This window comes from Apodemus sylvaticus, chromosome 11, assembly GCF_947179515.1.
Source record: "Apodemus sylvaticus chromosome 11, mApoSyl1.1, whole genome shotgun sequence".
NCBI classification, from domain to species: domain Eukaryota; kingdom Metazoa; phylum Chordata; class Mammalia; order Rodentia; family Muridae; genus Apodemus; species Apodemus sylvaticus.
In genome coordinates, this window is record NC_067482.1 from 74,468,423 (window position 1) to 74,486,563 (window position 18,141).

The following is an 18,141-nucleotide window of genomic DNA, read 5'->3' on the forward strand; positions in this document are numbered from 1 at the left end:
TGGAGCTTCATCAGATTACATAAGCATTTTCCTTATAAGAAGTCATGGCTACAAATTGCCGAGCATTGCATCTGTCTGTCCCAGAAGCCTCCATGAAAGCAGTTGTTGTGAACGGTATGTCCTGGGTGTGTAGCAGGTGCACAGAGATGGTTTCTATGGATACTGGACATCTTGAAGCATTCCTGCTTCTCTAAAGAGATACTCAGCAGAGCACATGGAAGTCATCCCTGACAAGGTCTCCCTCCTCCCACAGGTTGGGTGACTAGCATTCCTTGTTCATATTGTATTCTTAGGGGTGGGTCAGACAGTTCTAGGAGGGCTCCAAGAATGTTGGAAACATTGTTGGACAAAGTTGGACAATTTACCTTCTTACATGACTATTGCTTCAACTATTTTGACCTTGTTCAATCTTGAAATAATGTGGGGAAGGGAGGAGCTACATGTTTCAGAGATGGAGGTGGGGACAGAATCTGAGGAGTTAGCTAGTCAGAGTCTCTGAGGAGCTGCTATTTCTGTCCACAAGTGAGAGGTTTACAACCATCAAAGAAACCATGCACAGTCCTTCTGGAACCCTTCAGCAGAGCCTGAAGGGGAAGAGGTTGAATAGCTTCCCCAGGGTTCCGCTGCAGTTGCAGGAAGGGCTGTCAACTTGAGGGTTTTCTCTGTACTTGGGAGCTAGAAGTGTTAGGTTTTTAGGGGTGTTAGGTTCTGAGGGGGTAAATGCTGAAAGTGACCACACCTTGTTAGTGCTGTTCACTCTGTTTTTGTTTCAGATTCAAGTTACAATGAGGCTTTATCTAGACCGCTTCTGGCGACTGGTGGCAAAAGGTAAGAGATGGGTCAAATCAAAGGGATGGGGAGTGAGGAGTTCCCAGGGAGACATCAGGGCTCTGGCACCAGGCTGCTGAGGGTGAGGCAGAATCAGAGGGTGCCAGCTACCAACCTGTGCACCACAAAGAGCTGTTGATTTTGGAAACAGGACAATGGTCCCTTGTCATAGCAAGTTTTTTTTTTTTTTTTTTTTTTTAGGTTTTAAGAAAAGTTTTCATTTAATGTATGAGTGCCCTACTGTATATACATCTGCAAGCCAGAAGAGGGCATCAGATCCCCTTTTAGATGGATGTGAGCCACTATGGTGGTTACTGGGAATTGAGATCAAGATCTCTGGGAGAAGGGATAGTGCTTCTAACTTCTGAGCCATCTCTCCTGCCCTCATTGCAAGGTTTCTAAACTGATACTGGAGCATTATGGTTGGAAGGTGAGGAGTCATGAGGACTCCCGTGCACATGACTGGCCTACAGATCCACTGTTTTGAAGTGTGAGATGGGACTGAAGCAAGTTTCTGCTTCCCAGTCAGTGTTTAAATCCAGCTGTGAGGACACCAATGGGTGTGACAGAAACCCGGTATTGTTTTCACTTAAAACTGCCAGCAACTTAAGCACCTTTGAAATTTCTATTATGTCTGGGCATGGTGTCACACGCCTGTAATCCCAGCACTTGGAAGGCAGAGGCAGGTGGATTTCTGAGTTCGAGGCCAGCCTGGTCTACAGAGTGAGTTCCAGGACAGCCAGGGCTATACAGAGAAACCCTGTCTCAAAAAGTCAGGGGAAATGGCAGGCCCATGCCTTGACTGGAGTTTTACAAATCCCAGCAACCATGTGGTGGCTCACAACCATCCATAATGAGATCTGACACCCTCTTCTGGTGTGTCTGAAGACAGCCACAGTGTACTTACATATAATAATAAATAAATCTTAAAAAAAATTTTAAAAAGCCGGGCAGTGGTGGTGCACACCTTTAATCCCAGCACTTGGGAGGCAGAGGCAGGCGGATTTCTGAGTTCGAGGCCAGCCTGGTCTACAGAGTGAGTACCAGGACAGCCAGGACCACACAGAGAAACCCTGTCTCGAAAAACCAACCAACTAACCAACCAACCAAACAAACAAACCTATTATGCAGCAAATACTGAGGGGTGCCCTGCAAGCCTCTCAATTCTCTGCAAGTTGACAAGAGACTGCCTATTTAAGCCTCTGCCCTCCCTGCCATTGTAAGTTGGAGCCAAGAGTAATTGCAGTTGTGACCCAGGGAGGGAAGCTGAAGCCGGTATCTATCCAGGATTTCAGGTAGTCTGTGGGCTCCTAGACTGGCGAGAGCCTGGAGCCCCACAGCCCAGCAGTCCCCCTGCTTGGATGGGTCTCACAATGGAAGCCAATGCGGTCAGGCTCTCAGGTAGAACTTTTTGCTGCATCTAATGGGCCCAGGGCTGGGCTTACTTAGCTGAAGGCTCTGCTGTGGTGGCCTGAGAACCTCAATCTCATGGCCTCAGGTGGCTGTGTGGGACCCAACATCGCTTCCTTGTGAAACAGCACATACCATGTGGAAGTTTAAAAGTTACAACACTTGTGCAGACCCAAGTCACTCAGATATGGCTTGGCTCCTGGCCTGCTGTCCCCCCCACCTGCTCCCCGTTTACTCTTGGAACTGAATTGAGGCCACTGAGCTATCCCCCAACCTCTGTCTGTCTTCTTTCATCCTGAGGATGCTGTGCATTTCATAGCCTTTGATATAGCCTTGGTCTTGTATGCCCTTTCTCTGGACTGTGCTCAGATTTGTGAACATATTTTAAAATATTTAAGAGAGTTGTCAAGAGGCTGAACCATCACCTAATGCTTTTTGAAACGAATGTACAATTAAGACAAAAGTGGTGGTACATTTCCTATAATCCCAGCAATGGGGAGGTAGATGCAGAAAGATCAGGAGTTCAAACTCATCCTTTTCTAGGTTGCAATTTTGAGGCTAGCACAAACAGAACTGTAACCAAGACAAATGAATTTGTTCCTGCATGTCTCCAGGTACCTGCCAGGGCAGGGAGATTCCTTTTCCTGAAGGACTGTGATGGTTCCAGCCTGATGTGATGGCTTCTGGCTGAGATGTAGTCAGGCTTTAACGGGGTTTGTTTGTGTTTGTAATTTCCTCTGGGTCTGACAACTCCTAGGATAAACCCAAATCATCCCGAGCACCCTTGGTATGGACCCAACAAACACTCATGTCTCTATGCTTTCTGAGGCTTGGGAAACAGTGAGCTCAGGATGCCAAATGCAGCTCAATGACCAGGCCTGGTAGGAGACATTCTCCAGAGGCACCTGATTTTACTTTTCTCAGCTATAGCTGACTTCTACCTCCTGAGTCTTCCTTGTTCATAGATTGAGTCTCTGTAATTTTGCTACTTAAAAAGGCAACATATGCATAAAGCCAGGTTGGTGGCACACACCTTTAATGCATTGGCAGAAGCAGGTGAATCTCTGTGTCCCAAGCTAGAGAAGGATGCTGTCCAGTGAGGCCTCATCTAGTTATTAAGCGAGTCCATCACACGACTTTCAAAACACCCTGATGAACCCTGTATATCATCACCGGAGGCCCGGGCTGCTGGGCTTTGTATACTGAAATATTAAAGTGAAGTCAAAAGTTTGCAAAACTACAGCACTAGGCACTAAATGCAATGAGTCAGTGATCAGAAAAGCCCATCTGACGGGTGATGAGACTAAGTTTATACCGGGAGGGTATTCCATGGTCAATGATCCGTAGCCTGTGCTCAGGTGTACCCTTACGTACTCCCGTGGGCTGTGAAGACTCCCCCAGCTGCTGGACAGGGGCGCCCCATCGATGCGCTCCGTCGCTCGGCTCCCCACGCCTGGACCAGCCCCATGCGCTGCTTCCCCCTCCCTCCACTTCCCACTTCCAAGATGGCCGCGGGCGGAGCCGACCAGGTAAGGGGCCCCTGCCTGGCGTCTGCAGTGCCGATGTGGACACTGTGACTCTCTCAGAGCTTTCCTCGTAACTCTGCTTGGACCTGAGGACAGGAAATGTCCGGGGACACAAATCCCGAAACCCAGGACGGATACTTGACAGGGCGGAGGAGCAGCGTCAGTAAATGTCGGGTTCCAAGCTCTGCGGATACGCGGCGGGAGGCGAGAGCCCTGGCGGAAGAGCAGTGGAAGATTGGCGGGGGCGTGGCCAGGGAGCGTGAGGGCGTGGATAGGGAACGAGAGGGAGTAGATAGGGAACGCGGGGCGTGGCAACGCTCCTGTCCCTGGCGGTGTGGCTATCCCGGCTGGAGAATCGGAACGGAAAAGCGTAGGGCGTGGCTAGTGAGCTCCCGGGGCGTGTCTATGGAGCACGGGGCGTGGCGGTACGCCTGAGGCCCTGGGAGCAAGTGATCCGAGTTGGGTGTTGGGCTGAAGCGGCTCAGCGGAAGAGCAGCGGACTTGAGGGGGCGTGGCTATAGCGCGCGGGCGTGGTGGGGGTGGGGTCTGGAGCTAGGCGGCTGGCAAGCACCTGCTTTGGCCAGGCGTCCGCACTGTCTAGCTTCCTAGCCCAGCAAGTTGCGGGCCCCACGGGGCCTGGGCTGCGGGCCACGGGCCGGGAGATGGCGTTGGAGCGGCGGTAGCTTGGGTACTGAGGGGCTCTGCAGGGTCTAGCTGAGAGGTTGCGGAGGGTTGACGCTGACCGCTGCCACCTGCTGCTGCGTCGGCCAGGCAGGGCGGTCTGAGAGGGTGGGTGGGAGGGCTGGTGTCTGCCTGACGTGCGACTGCCCTCGGTCAGAGCTTGTTGCGACTTGCGCCTTTTCCAGAACTTGGTGAAAAGTTTTCTCCTTTGATGTGGTGCTGCGAGCACATAGAGGTGTCTGCTCTGCGCGCCCTGAGCCAGCGTCCTCAGACCCCTGTCCTCTTCAGATCTCTGCCTTTACTCCTTTTCAGACCCTGTGGTATTCAGATCTCTGTCCTCCCCAAATCCCTCTCGTGTTCAGATCCTAGTGCTCCTCAGACTCCTGGTGTGTCTTGGATCTCCATCCTCCCCTAAGACGTTTTCCCCAAAATTTGTTAAAGTTTTCTTAGACCGGAGGCTGTGACTGGTTCATTCAACTTTCTCGGGGCTGTGGGCTGCGAACCGAGTCTGAATCCTCCTCAGATCTCTGACCTATTCAGACCTCTGTCCTCTTCGGTCCTTCTCCTCAGCCCTGATGGTGTGTTCATATTGTCTTCCTCCCCATGCCCAGTTCTTCTCAGACTGTCAAACCTCTTTCTTAAATCTCCTGACCTACTGGGTCCTCTCACATCTTGGGCCTCCTTATCCTGGTCTTGGGCTGCAGAAGGTCCTTCAGGGAGGGACTCTTAGACTCCACTCTCCTCAGATCCATTTCATGGGCCAGGTCATATCCTCCTCAGATCTTCTACTCTCTGGCTGTAGAACCCATTTTTATCTCTAGAGACCCTTAGTATTAGGCATATTGGTAGGCTAGAGGAACAACTTGACCTCTGCCCCAACCTCTACTCAGGGTCTTGTCCATCCCTTCCGGGACTTGGCTAGATTTCCAGAGGGTGCTAGCTAGCACAGACTCCTGATGGAGCCCCAGTGAGGCTGAGAATGTCAGAGATACCTCCTGAGCATGCCCAGTGAAACTTGAAACTGCCTCTCTCTGAAAGTAACATAGATGGGATCTTTATCTTCCAGGAGGGATTAGAAGATTAGCTCTGTAAGAGTCTGTGTGCACTATTGCAGTTTGCCACTTCCGGAGGCTCTGGGTAGTCTATGATTATTTCATGTCCTCTGCCTGAGGGAGGGAGTTCTGGTGTTTGGGGCAGACTTTTGGAGGGTGGGTTGGTTGCCTGTGGCTCTTGGCAGCACTGCCAAAGGGACTTGGCTAGCCTTTGTATCAGTCTTGGCACACTTACGTACCAATGCCAAACTAAGACTCAAGTTTGGTACTGCCTCCCCCTCCTCCAGCTCTTAAGACCTTTGCATTACAAAGTTCAGACACAGTCACTCTGTGCACACAGGGCTTCTTCCTGCTGCTAACATCTCTCCTCAGGCATGCTCTGCTTGCTCTGTTGTATAGGTTTGGCCCATTGAGTTCTGAGCTCCATGATCCTGATGAGAGCCAGCTGTAATGAGAACCTGGTGTACACCTGCTGCTTAGGGACTGGGTGCACTCTTCCAGAACATTAAGAGACAAAGGCATGACTGGGAGATGAAGTGAGAGGGACAGAGGTGGGATGCAGACTGGGGCTGGTGTATCACAACACAAGGCTCTGCTCACCCTGGTGCCTTCAGTGGCCCCAGCTGTGTGTGTGTTTGCTTAGCATCTTTCTTGCATGAGTTAGGCTTGCTTGCGTTTTGAGCAGCAAAGTTTTTGTACGCTGCCCTCAGCCCATCCCCTCCCATTCAGCATCTCTCTTAGCTTCTGAGGATCTGTGTCTCTTTAGCACCTTCAGTTAGCTCTGACTCCTGTTATGCAGAGAGTGAGTTCCTTATCGCCCTCCTCTACCAGGACCCTTTGTTATTTCCTTGTGTAAGCCTCGCTAGTAGTGAGGAGGACATGACTCCAGGGAGCCTTGTCTTAGAGTCTGACTCCCAATGGGTCAGAGATCCTTAACTTCATGTTCCCATCCTCAGCACTGGGCATCGTTGCCACATGATGTGGGGTACTGAGACCTTGGAGAGGATTTGTCAGAATAGACATATGTAAAAAGAGTTTAGGAAATTGTGTATGTTTGTCTCCTTATGTTTTCTTTAGGACTAGATAAAGTGAATGTCTTAGGACCAGGAGTGTTCAAACTTTTTGACTGTTGAGCTATAAGACTCTCAGGAGTAGGTCATTGTGGGTAATTTAATTTTTCATTGGGAAAATTGAGGCTTCAGAGTTCAGTCAGTGCCACATAGCATGCATGAGGAGAGGCGCTAGTAACAGGAAGAAGCCTGTACACAGGGTGACTGTGTCTGGGCTTTGTAAGGCAATGGTGTTAAAATAGTGGGCCTAAGCTGGCTGTCCATCTTGTGCCAAGAAGAATACCACTAGCCAAGCTCTTCTAAGGCTCAGCTTAGGCCTGGCATGGTTCTAAAAGCATCTCGTGACTTTGTTCCTCTAATCTTGCTAACTGCCTGATAAGGTTAAGGTTACTATTGACTTCATTTTGCAGTGAAGCAGAAGCACATGAAGTTAAACTAAACCAAGGTTACACAATTGGCGAGTGGAGGAGTTGGGATTTGAATCCAGGTAGTCTGTTTCTGAGTCTATAGCTCCTCCCACCTTACTTATTTATCTTGCAAAATTACATTTATTATTTATTTGTGTGTGTGTGTGTGTGAGGACAATTTCTAAGTAGTTTTATCCTTTTACTTATGGGTCCTAAGGATTGAACTCAGGTCATTAGGCTCAGAAGCAAGTATCTTTACCAACAGAGCCATTGCTATGGCCTTACCAACGTTTATAAATGTTTAGTCTTGTGTTTCTGTGATGCATGTGTGGTTGAGTATGCCTATGCTTATGTGCACAGGTTGGAGGACAATTTTCCGAGTCAGTTCTCTTGTTCCTTTATGAGAGTTCCAAGGATGGAATTTAGGTTGCCAGGCATGTGCAGGAGAGCCTTTCCCCACTGAGGTGTCTCATTGGCCCTATTTTTAAAAGTTTGGAGGGCTAGAGAGTTGGCTCAGCATTTATGAGCACTTGCAGCTCTTCCAGAGAGCCCAGGTTCAATTCCTAACCCACATGGCAGTTCACCTGTGCAAGTCCGGGAATCTGGTGCTCTCTGCTGACCTTAGGAGGCACAGGCACCCTGGCGTGCAGACGGAGATGGGGGCGAAATACTTGTATAGATACAATAACATTTAAGGCTCCTTTCTACCGTATTAGCATCTACCGTATAAAATAGTAAAAGTTGTTAAGTGTTTGGCTTACCAATTATCACCAAGTTGAGGACGTGTATTTTGAAGTATTCCAGCAGGCCTTGTGTGGGGCTCTGATGTCATACCTGGCATGAATCTATTCCTTCCCTTCAGCAACTTGGAGCCAGTTGCTTTCTTTCCATTTCAGTGTCTACAGTGTGCTTAGCATACTTGTGACTGGGTTGTATGGCTCTTCACATGTACAGGACATGGTGAGTGCTCAGAGTGGCCTCTTCTGTTAAGAATTAAGCACATCTTTACTCCCAGTGCTCTAGAAGCAGAGGCAAGCAGATCTCTGTGAGTCTGAGGCCAGCTTTGTCAGCTAGAGCTACTTAGTGAAAGAGACTCTCTGTCTCAAACAAAGAATTAAAGAGTTTTAATTATGTTATCTTTGTGAAGTGGTCTGTGTATCTTCCTAATCCATCATGATCTCACAGGTGTCTGTTTAGTCATTAAATGTGACTGAGGAAGGAACACTCCATATATTCTGTCCTTTTTTGTTTGTTTGTTTGGTTTGATTTTGTTGTTGTTTTTGTTTTTTTGTTTTTTTGTTTTTTGTTTTTCCGAGACAGGGTCTCTCTGTGTACCCCTGGCATTATTGTTTTTCAAGACAGGGTTTCTCTGTGTAGCTCCTGGAACTCACTCTGAGGACCAGACTGTCCTCGAACTCAGAAATCCACCTGCCTCTGCCTCCCAAGTGCTGGGATTAAAGGCCTGTGCCACCACTGCCCGGCCATATATTCTGTCCTTAATTTAAAGGGTCTCATGTCAGCCTTTTAATCATAGCACCTATGGCCAGTGTAAGTTAAGTGTCTTTCTTTAGGGCTTTGAGGGAGCCTTTGGGATCCTCAACAGTTTGAAATCTGGTATGCTGAAATATACAGATGAAATGATTCACCCAGAACTTCAGGTAAGTTGCCATTCACCCTCCAGAGGAATGTATGAGCTTAGGAAATTATTTTAGGACTGTTTTTGCCCTAAAAATAACCTATCTAAAAAGAAAGAACTTTTATAATTGACTTCCATTCAGCATAGTGGCAGTACAAAGAGTGAAGAGGGGGTTACCTCCCACTCTTGAGTGAGATCCAGGTTAGCCCAGCATGGCTGCTTTCTTAGCCCTGGCTCTTAGTCTGGAGCTGGGGTTTGCTGGCACGCATCTAAGTAGATGGGTATGAAGGTCAGTATCTGGCACGCTCTGTGCTCCTGTTGGTGGCTGTAAAGTGGTGTAATGCTCTAGCACTTGAGACCTAGGACTATCCCAGTCCCTTTGACTTTCCTCCTTAAAGAGACTTAAAAGAGGTCTTAAGAGAGACTCTCCCCTGGTTAGTTCCTGTGGTGCTCTCTGCAGTGGAGGAGAATGCACACAAGTGAGTCTCTGTGGGACTCTGGTGTTAGACCTCATTCCTAACCTGTCCTGAGCTAAAGTTTGTCCCAGACACCCTGTGTTCTGGGCTCAGATGCAGCCTGGAGGAACCACTGCTTCTGTGAAGAAGCAGAAGGCCCCATCAGAACACACTGTTAAACACGGGGCACCCCAAGAGACTTTCTCAGGAATGTTGTGGGTGTTAGATACAGAAGCTTGTGGGGCCTGTTCAGCTTAGAACACCCTGGTCTGCATTAACTGGTAGCTATGCAGGTAGAAGATGTTACAGGTGCCTATTCTCCTGATACTGACTCTGATGTGCGTGCTCTCAGGGGTGACGGAGTAGAAACAAGCTTTGAATGTTCTGCCCTTAGAATAAGGACTTGGGAATCAGGTAGAACTGGGCTAAAGGGAGACATGGCAGCTGAGGTGAGTGTACTGTCTTGCTCTTTGATGGTCAGAGAGAAGAGCACTATTCCTTTCCTGGTGGTACCAAGAATCCCCTTTCCCCAGGAACATCCAGAGAGGAGTTAGGTCAAGAAGGGCTGCTTGGGGTGGGGACAGTCCCCAGGAATGGTGCTAGGGGCAGTTTGTTCTTTGCAGCTACCAGGGAGGGGATTTCCCTTCCTAAGGACAAAACTAATTGTTTGGTTTTTGTTTCAAAATTGGTGTGTGTGTGTGTGTGTGTGTGTGGGTGGGTGGGTGGGTGTGGTGTGGTGTGAAGATTCTGGCCATGTCCTAAGTCTTGGATTTTGGGGAGGAGGAAATCAAGTGTTCGCAACTGGATTAGACTGTCTCACACAGTCCTGTCCACATCACTAGTAGAACCTGGTTCTCTTTTCTTTGTTACTTGTCTTACACAAAGAACTGCTTTATGGGGTGGATTTGGGCTGTTCCAGAACTTCAGACATTTCCTCTTTGCTTTGAAACTCATGAGGTCTTGCTATGTGTTAAAAACAGCCTTCCTCATATGCCTGCTTCACATCTTGTGTGTGTCTGTTTCTGGTCCGGAAAGTGGTGACTAATCACCAGTTACCCTGCATTTTGTCCCTCCCCTGGCAGTGTGCTCCTTCCTCCCTAAATGGACTCAGTGCCTTAGTCTGCCCAGGTTAGAGTACCTGCTGTAGCCACATTGTGTTGCTCTGATGTAGATGCTGGAAAATGACTATCATTCTGGATAGCGTTTCCCATCATTGGGTCTACATGGAACCTGTTGTACTGAGTGGACTGCCCAGTTGCAGTGTCTGGTATGTGCACATGTAACCAGGACTCAGTGGGATTTTCCTGCTTATATTGCTTCTGTTAGTGCTGCCTTGTTCTTAGAACATAACCCAGATTTCAGTTATGCTCATGGGAACTGTCTGGGAAACCTGCCCACTTGAGGACTTGGCTGTTAGTAATTAATTCAGCACATACTTTTAAAAATCCTTAATCTATGGTAGATGCTGAAGTCCAGAAACGAGTAGAACTGTTCCTGCCTGAAGTTTAGGATCTGGTGGCAGGAAACAGGAGAACAGTTGTAAAATCTCATCGTTTTAGGTGGGGTGTGGCAGAAGAGCATAGAAAGAGCTTTATAGCTTCCTGAAGGATCCGGGGAGGGGGCACTATGCAGAGGAGGTGGCTAGTGGGAACTTTCTGTGCCATAGATTGCTAGAGCCCAAAGCCCCTGATGACCTTGCTGGGCCGCTGCTCCTTGCTTTCTACAGTGGCCCCAGCTGGGCTGCATGTTGAAAGGTGGGGGAAGGCAGAGCTGAGGGGAGGGCCTTTGTATCTGCTTAGTGTGGGGAATTCAGGCTCAGTCTGTGCTTAGAAAGCATGTGACTTGGAGGCAAGCCACCTTCTTTAGGCCGACTTCCAAAGATCACCCTACAGCCTTGTCTCAGAAGCATGTGCTTTGTTTGTGCAACCTCTCCCTCATTGGGGCACTGGCAGAAGGCTGGAGGCCTGGAGTGTGGCCTCTGTTTATATGGCATTGGTAGAACCAGGTGGAAGGGCTCAAGGACCATGTGGCCTTGGCTCTTTGCAGAAGTTGTTTTTAGAGTACAGCTTTAGTTAGGATTACTATTGCTGCGACAAAACACCATGACCCAAAAAGCAAGTTGGGGAGGAAAAGGATTATTTGGCTTATACTTCCTTATTGTTGTTCATCATCAAAGGAAGTCAGGACAGGAACTCAAACAAGGCAGGAACCTGGAGGCAGGAGTTGATGCAGGGCTTTTGTTTCTGGCCTGCTCCCCCTGGCTTGCTCAGCCTGTTTTCTTTTAGAACCCAGGAACACCAGCCTCCCCCCTCCCCCAATTGAACCACCCACAATGGGCTGAGCCCTCCTCTGTCAATCACTAATTAAGAACACACCCTACTGTTAGATCCTATGGAGGCACTTTTCTCAATTAAGAGTTCCTCCTTTCAGATATCTCTAGTTTGTTAGTCAAGTTGACATAAGAGTAGCCAGCACAAATATGCGGCAAGCCAGCCTGAGCACTCTTTCCCTTTTAGGTTTATTTCCTCAAAGACAGACACTCTTCTGTTCCTGAGACTTAATCACCAGAGGCCTCAGAGCTCATCTGGCTTTTCCCTGAAATAGGCCCCAGAGACAGGGAATGCCATGGCTCTGGGCTCACAGCCCTACTTTCTTCCCTACTTCTTGATTAGGTTTGAAGGAGGGTCCTTGGAATTAATTCTATGAACGAGGTGCCATTGTCTGAATAAGATGGTTTCTCACCCCACAGACAGCACTAGCTAGGTGCCTTGTGTTTGCCCAGGCACTGACTGCTGTGTACTCTAAGAGCAGAATCTCTTGATTACAGTTGAACTGCATCTCCTGCAAACACTCCTAGACTCAGCTAGAAAACAAGGAAATGTGGCTATGCAGTACCTGTGAGGTCTGGTGTCTAGCTTCACCACGCCTAGCCTTCTTGTTTCTTTTGTCTTCAGACTGCCCTGTAGTAAAGTATGGTTAATGTTCTCTGCTGGGGAGGCAGGAAGTTGAAACTCAGAAAGGTTAAGCACCTCTCCTGAGGTCACCCCAGCTGGTAAGTGGCAGAGCCAGAATTTCAGCTGGGCTTGTAAAGACTTCCTCTTCCAACCAAGGCTTTCTGCCAGTTAGATCAGCTGGAGTCTGATGGTGTTTTGATATATAGTAACCTTTGCCTTTGTCAAAGATTAGCTCTTAACTAGGTGATAAAATGTTTCTTCTTTTATTCATGCTTTAATTAAAACAGAGTGCAACTTCCAATTTGTGTGTATTAGAATCTACTTGTATCTTTTTTGTGGTTCTTGTTTCTTAACATAACCATTGGTTAAGCTTTCCCACAGCAGGGAACACAGGTGGTGAGTGAAGTCCTAGAGGGACACAGGGCTGCTGGACTCAGGTGGACACCAGGGTGAGCCGTGTGAATTAAAATATGCTAACACTGCCGATGGAGGCTCAACTCCCTGAGAAGAAATTGGATTTTTGTCTTTAGGTTTAAAAACTTTCTCAGTCCTTTCATAATTTTGTTTCTATAACAAATTACATTTGCCTGTGTTTTTCTTGTGTTGTGGTACACTGTGGTTCTAACTTGTAAGAAAAATAGGTTATTAGTTGGAACACCTCTGGAGTTAAATGAGCCTGACTTGTGGGATCATAGTTTTCTGTGGCTCCTGCTATTTCTGAATTCTGCCTTTCCATTCACTCCCTCCTGTTTCCATTTTTGCTCTTTGCCTCACTGTCTTGACTGACTCCTTCAGTTTCTGGGAGGAGGAGATTACTTCCCTTCCCCCTTTGCGCCTTTAATCGGTTTGCTTCTGTTGCACTTAAGGAGATTGGCTTCCTGAGGGCTGCAGGAGGCTTCTTGTAGAAGCTAGGCTGACATCTTAGCAAGCAAACTTCTGTGTCTGCTGTGCCTTGAAGTCCTCAGCCACGTTGTGTTTGATGAAAGCAGCTGCCCTCCAGGGCCAGGTGCCCATTTGCTGCTTTCCCTGGTATCTAATTAATTTCCCGAAGATTGTCTGTAATGGAGCTGGGGTTACAGTCTGGAAGTGGCTGGAGTCTGGAGTTCTAGTCCTTAGATTCTACTCTGTGGTCAGGTTAGGGTATACCATCCGAACTGTAGTTTTGACATTTTAAAAGAAAACAAGAAGTAACTTTTCATAGGTGAGGGTGACAGTGTGCTCAGGACCATGTTCTTCAGACTGGAATTTTCTTCTGGCTTGTGCCCGCCTCTTTGGCCAGAGAATTGTAGGCATGGCCTGTGAGGTGTGTGTGGCCAGTGCTCTCAAGCCCTGTCTTTACTCTTCTATTATTAACATATCTTCACTGAACCAACCTCCTGTCTTGGATTTAAGGAACCTGTTCTAAGGCATTTAAAAGTAGGTCTGGCCTCCCTCCACCCCCAGATCTAACTTCTAGCTAAGTCTGACCTTGGACTCTTCTGAGTGCTTGGGTTCTGTTGTGAAGGGAAAACGTGCCCTGTCTTGGACTTGGGCGAGCCTGGTAGTGCTGTGGAAAGGTGTGGCCAGCCCGGGTATACTTGGGCAGTCTTACTGCAGATGGTATGTTTGTAAGTGTATATGTTGCTGTCTTCTATCTTAATGAAGGTAGCTTGGTTTTTATGTCATTTCACAGTGACTAGGATTGAACCCATGGCTTTGTTCACTCTAGCCAAGTAGTACTACTGAGCAATATTTTTCAGTTCCTAGTTCATATCTTTAGGTCAGAGATATTCTATTGATAGTTTGCCCCCTGTGTTATCTTTGTCCCACTGCTACAGAAGGCCTGAGGCAAGCAACTTGTAAAAATGAAAGACTTGCTGGGCGGTGGTGGCGCATGCTGTAATCCCAGCACTCTGGGAGGCAGAGGGAGGCAGATTTCTGAGTTCGAGGCCAGCCTGGTCTACAGAGTGAGCTCCAGGACCGCCAGTGCTATACAGAGAAACCTTGTCTCGAAAAAACAAAATCAAAAAAAAAAAAAAAAAACCCAAAACAAAAAACCAAGAATGAAAGGCTTATTTCAGCTCATTGTTTCAGTGAGTTCTTCGGTCCGTGGTATTTTGTCTTTGTTGCTTTGGCCGAGGGAAGAACAGAATGTCATGATAGAAGCAGGTGACAGAAGAATCCTGACTGGCTCATGGCACCCAGGAAACAAGATAATCTAATGTCATCCAACCTCCTGAGGGCTCCACCCCTAATTGCACCGCAGCCTTGGGACCAAGCCTTCAACATGTGGGCATATAAAATCTAGAATGTAGCCTATTTCCACAAGAAAATATCTTTCCCGCTTGGCACAGATGTTTTACCTTCATTGCTGACCTGGATGCCAGAGCTGTGATGGGGTAGGAGAGCTGACGATGAAACTGTTTTCTCTAGATGATCTCTGTGTGGGTTATTGTCCCGCTACTTACTGCCATGAGAATGTGTTCAAGCTTTTGCTCTGGGCCTCAATTAGAGCTTGAGTGTATAGGACATCTTTTTTGTTTGTTTTTGTTTGTTTGTTTGTTTGTTTTTTGAGACTTTCTCTGTATAGCCCTGGCTGTCCTGGAACTCACTCTGTAGACTAGGCTGGCCTCGAACTCAGAAATCCACCTGCCTCTACCTCCCAAATGCTGGAATTAAAGGCGTGCGCCACCACTGCCTGGCTTAAATTTCTTTTTGACATGGGGTATCACACAGGCTGGTCTCAGATTCACAGGCTTCTTGCCTCAGTCTCGCAGTGCTGGTTTTACTAGTGTGTGCCACCATTCCCAACTTGTCGGACTCTTTCAAAGGTGCCCTTTTAAGTGGGGCCATCCAGCCTTTGGGGCTCTGTGTTCAAAGATGCCCAAGGAATGGCAATTTTGGATTTATATGCACATTTTTAATTTCCATGTCTGTATTTCTCTAGTTTCTTCTGGGACCAAGATGACTGATGGAAACCTTTCCACCTCTATGAATGGTGTAGCATTGATGGGCATTCTAGATGGTCGGCCAGGAGACTCCCTTCAGGACCTACAACACCTTAGTATCAAGGCGGCGCCCAGATCCATTTCAGTGCCTGACTATGGACCTACACTAAAACTTGGTGCTTTGGAAGATCGACACAGCCTTCAGTCAGTGGACTCGGGCATTCCTACCCTGGAGATTGGCAACCCAGAGCCTGTTCCCTGCAGTGTGGTCCATGTGAAGAGAAAGCAGTCTGAGTCAGAGATCATCCCCGAGCGGGCCTTCCAGAGCGCATGCCCCTTGCCATCCTGTACACCCTCGGCTCCCACCTGCAGCGAGCAGGAGCAGGTTGTGCGGAAGTCTTCCACGTTTCCCAGGACAGGCTATGACTCAGTGAAACTCTACAGCCCCACCTCCAAAGCCTTGAGCCGAAGTGACAATGTTTCTGTCTGCAGTGTGTCTAGCCTTGGCACAGAGCTGTCAACTACGTTGTCGGTCAGCAATGAGGACATCTTGGACCTCATGGTCACGAGCAATTCCAGCGCCATTGTGACCCTGGAGAATGATGATGACCCACAGTTTACTGACGTCACCCTAAGTTCCATCAAGGAAACCAGTGACTTACACCAGCAGGATTGTGTTGCTGAGACTGAGGAGGGAAGGAAATTGAAACTGTTGCAACCATTCAGTCACTTCTTTACAAGGTAACACCTTTGCTATTTGGAGCAGAGACAGGGCAACAGATGTAGATCTGGGCCTCCTTGTCTAACTGTATGTGTCTCCTGTGCATTGTTAATAAGAGCTGTGTCCTGCAGACAGTTGTGCCTTTCCTGGTGCCTCAGTACTGTGGATAGTGCGTTGTCAGGTCTGCTGCTGACTCAGCTGTTTGGCTTCTCACTGCCATTTCCCCTTCTGTGGCCTTGGCTCTTTGAGGCTTTTTGGCCTGCCTTTTGAGGGTGGGGTCTCCCACAGGTCCTTAGTGCCCTTACTTTGTCATTCATTCCTTACACTAATTCACTAAGAAACTAATGGTTTCTTAGGTCAGGCAAAAGGATGCTGTTGAGATTGGCATCAGCATTAGCAACTCTGTTTCTAACACTGCTCTTTGTGGCAGATACTGGGGCTGGCATCTCCAGATGCTCCAGTCATGCTGCCAGTGTACCTGTCTGGGCCTTTTCCCGTATCCTGGCCCTGGCCCTGCTGTTGAGGGCATGGGCCTTGGCTGCCCTGCAGTCACACAGTTCTTACTGTGTTGATCCTGCCCTGTGCACCCTTCCTGTGGTGCCCTGTCTCCCAGGTCCCCAGCAAGCCTACTGGGCTTCCTGTGTGTCCCTAGAGCGCTGTGAGGAGTGTTGCTTCTATTTCTTCCTCTTATTTGTGTTTTTAGGCTTTTGTTCAGCAAGAGTCTGTCTAAGGCTCTGTTCTAGGTAGGCCATGTGGGAGACATAGGATGATAGACTTGATCTTAGGTCACGATGGAGGGTGAGTTTATAATGCGGGGGTGGTAGACGACCCCCACCAGTCAGTCACAGAAACTGAGGTCCTCTACAGAAGGGTGTGGGTTTATGGATTATAGATTTAGAGTTGTAATCTGCTATGTATTTGTTCTTTGAAGGCTTCTGGGCTATGAACTTGGCATGTAGGAACATATGGCACATGTTTCTAGCAAGTCAATGTTGGACTTTGCAATACTTGGTGTGATGTGCTGCTTAGAGTTAACCAGAGACATCTGGCTCTGGGACATGTAGTAACTTAGGGTTCCCAGTTGTTTTATCAGGCAAATGTAGACCATCTCCAGTCAGCCTAAGGTCAGTCCTGAGTGAGATGGTCTTCACATGGCATGCAGACTTCTGGGGATACCTTTGCTCTTGATGTGCCCGCTGGAGGTACCTGTACCTCCAGTGGAATCCTGGTCACAGAACTTGTTATTCAGTGACTGCTGTCTGGCGCCCTTGTGTGTCAGAATCCTTCCGAAGCCTCTCATGCAGCAGTGCTGCAGACTCATCTGTGTAGCTGGCTGGATCCAGTTACTTGGATGAGTGCTTGCAGTTTTTCATGTTGATGAATACCAGAGTGCCTTATGTGTGATTCCTGAGATCAGTCTCAGAGGGGAAGAGCTTGCCTAGAAGACAGGTTTTCATAGTCACCTAGGAGACAAGGGTTCTTAGTAAACCTGGAAACTCTTTTTTTGAAATAGAGGTGCCTGGGAAGCAGCATAATGGGAGCAGCTTGGTTTAGAGGTCAGTCACAGCCTAGCTGTGTGGCCTTGAGCATCACTTACCTTGCCTGAGGTTCTGAATCCCTAGCAGAGTACTGAGGAGGGTCGTGGGGGCCTGACGTGTCACTGGCTCCGCTTCACTCGCCTCTGTTGTCCTCATCGTCGCGGTGTTTGCCGCCTCTGCTTATTTTTCCCAGGATTGGAGTGAAGAGCTCCTGTTTGTGGTCGTGGAATTAGGTGGGCTAATACGTTTAAGGGTTAGTACAGATATCCTGACACGTGGATGGTGTCTTCGTAAGGGTTACTATTACTGTGATAAAACACCATTACCAAAAGCAACTTGGGGAGGAAAGTGCTTATTTGGCTTACATTTCCAGGGCACTGGTCATCACTGAAGGAAGTCAGGACAGGAACTCAAACAGGGCAGGAACCTGGAGGTAGGAGCCATACAGAGGCCGTGCAGGGATGCTACTTATGGTGACCTGCTCAGCCTGCTGCTTTCTCAGAACCACCAGCCCAGGGGTAGCACCAACCACAATGGGCTGGCCCTCCCCCAGTTAATTACTGATTAAGAATGAATTAATCAATTACAGCTGGATATTTTGGAGGCATTTTCTTGATTGAGGTTCCCTCCTCTCAGGTGACTTTAACTTGTGACATAAAATCAGCAGAGATGACTTCTATATCAGCAGCATGGGTGATCTTCACCATTCCTATCTATCGCTACCTTTTTCTTTTGGGGAAATGGGTAGAGTTGAGTTGTCTGTCGAAGCTTCTTCCCCTTTGGAGAAAACACTTTGCATTTTGCAGTTTCCAGACCTTCTTATTTCTTGGTTCCTGCTTCTTTGTCCTTGGTTGGCAGCTCTGACACTGTTAGGAGCCGCACTGAAGCGCTGAAGCAGGGGGATATAAAAAGCAACGAGTCAAAGCGATAGAGCAG

The 18,141-nt window shown here is 48.2% G+C and overlaps 1 protein-coding gene across 4 annotated transcripts in view; it reads left to right on the forward strand.

The window, feature by feature from the left end:
* Positions 1-3,734: 3,734 nt before the first annotated feature.
* Positions 3,735-18,141, forward strand: part of Tbc1d14 (TBC1 domain family member 14) — a 93,071-nt gene continuing 78,664 nt past the window's right edge. The window contains exons 1-3 of one of the 4 annotated variants that reach the window (XM_052199483.1): positions 4,308-4,452; positions 8,546-8,632; positions 14,946-15,687. In XM_052199483.1, the coding sequence (XP_052055443.1) occupies positions 14,963-15,687 (725 nt within the window). In that variant the 5' untranslated portion in view covers positions 4,308-4,452; positions 8,546-8,632; positions 14,946-14,962. Of the gene's footprint in view, positions 3,768-4,307; positions 4,453-8,545; positions 8,633-14,945; positions 15,688-18,141 lie in introns of those variants that run through there. The other 3 variants (XM_052199484.1, XM_052199482.1, XM_052199488.1) reach the window with 3 other exon arrangements.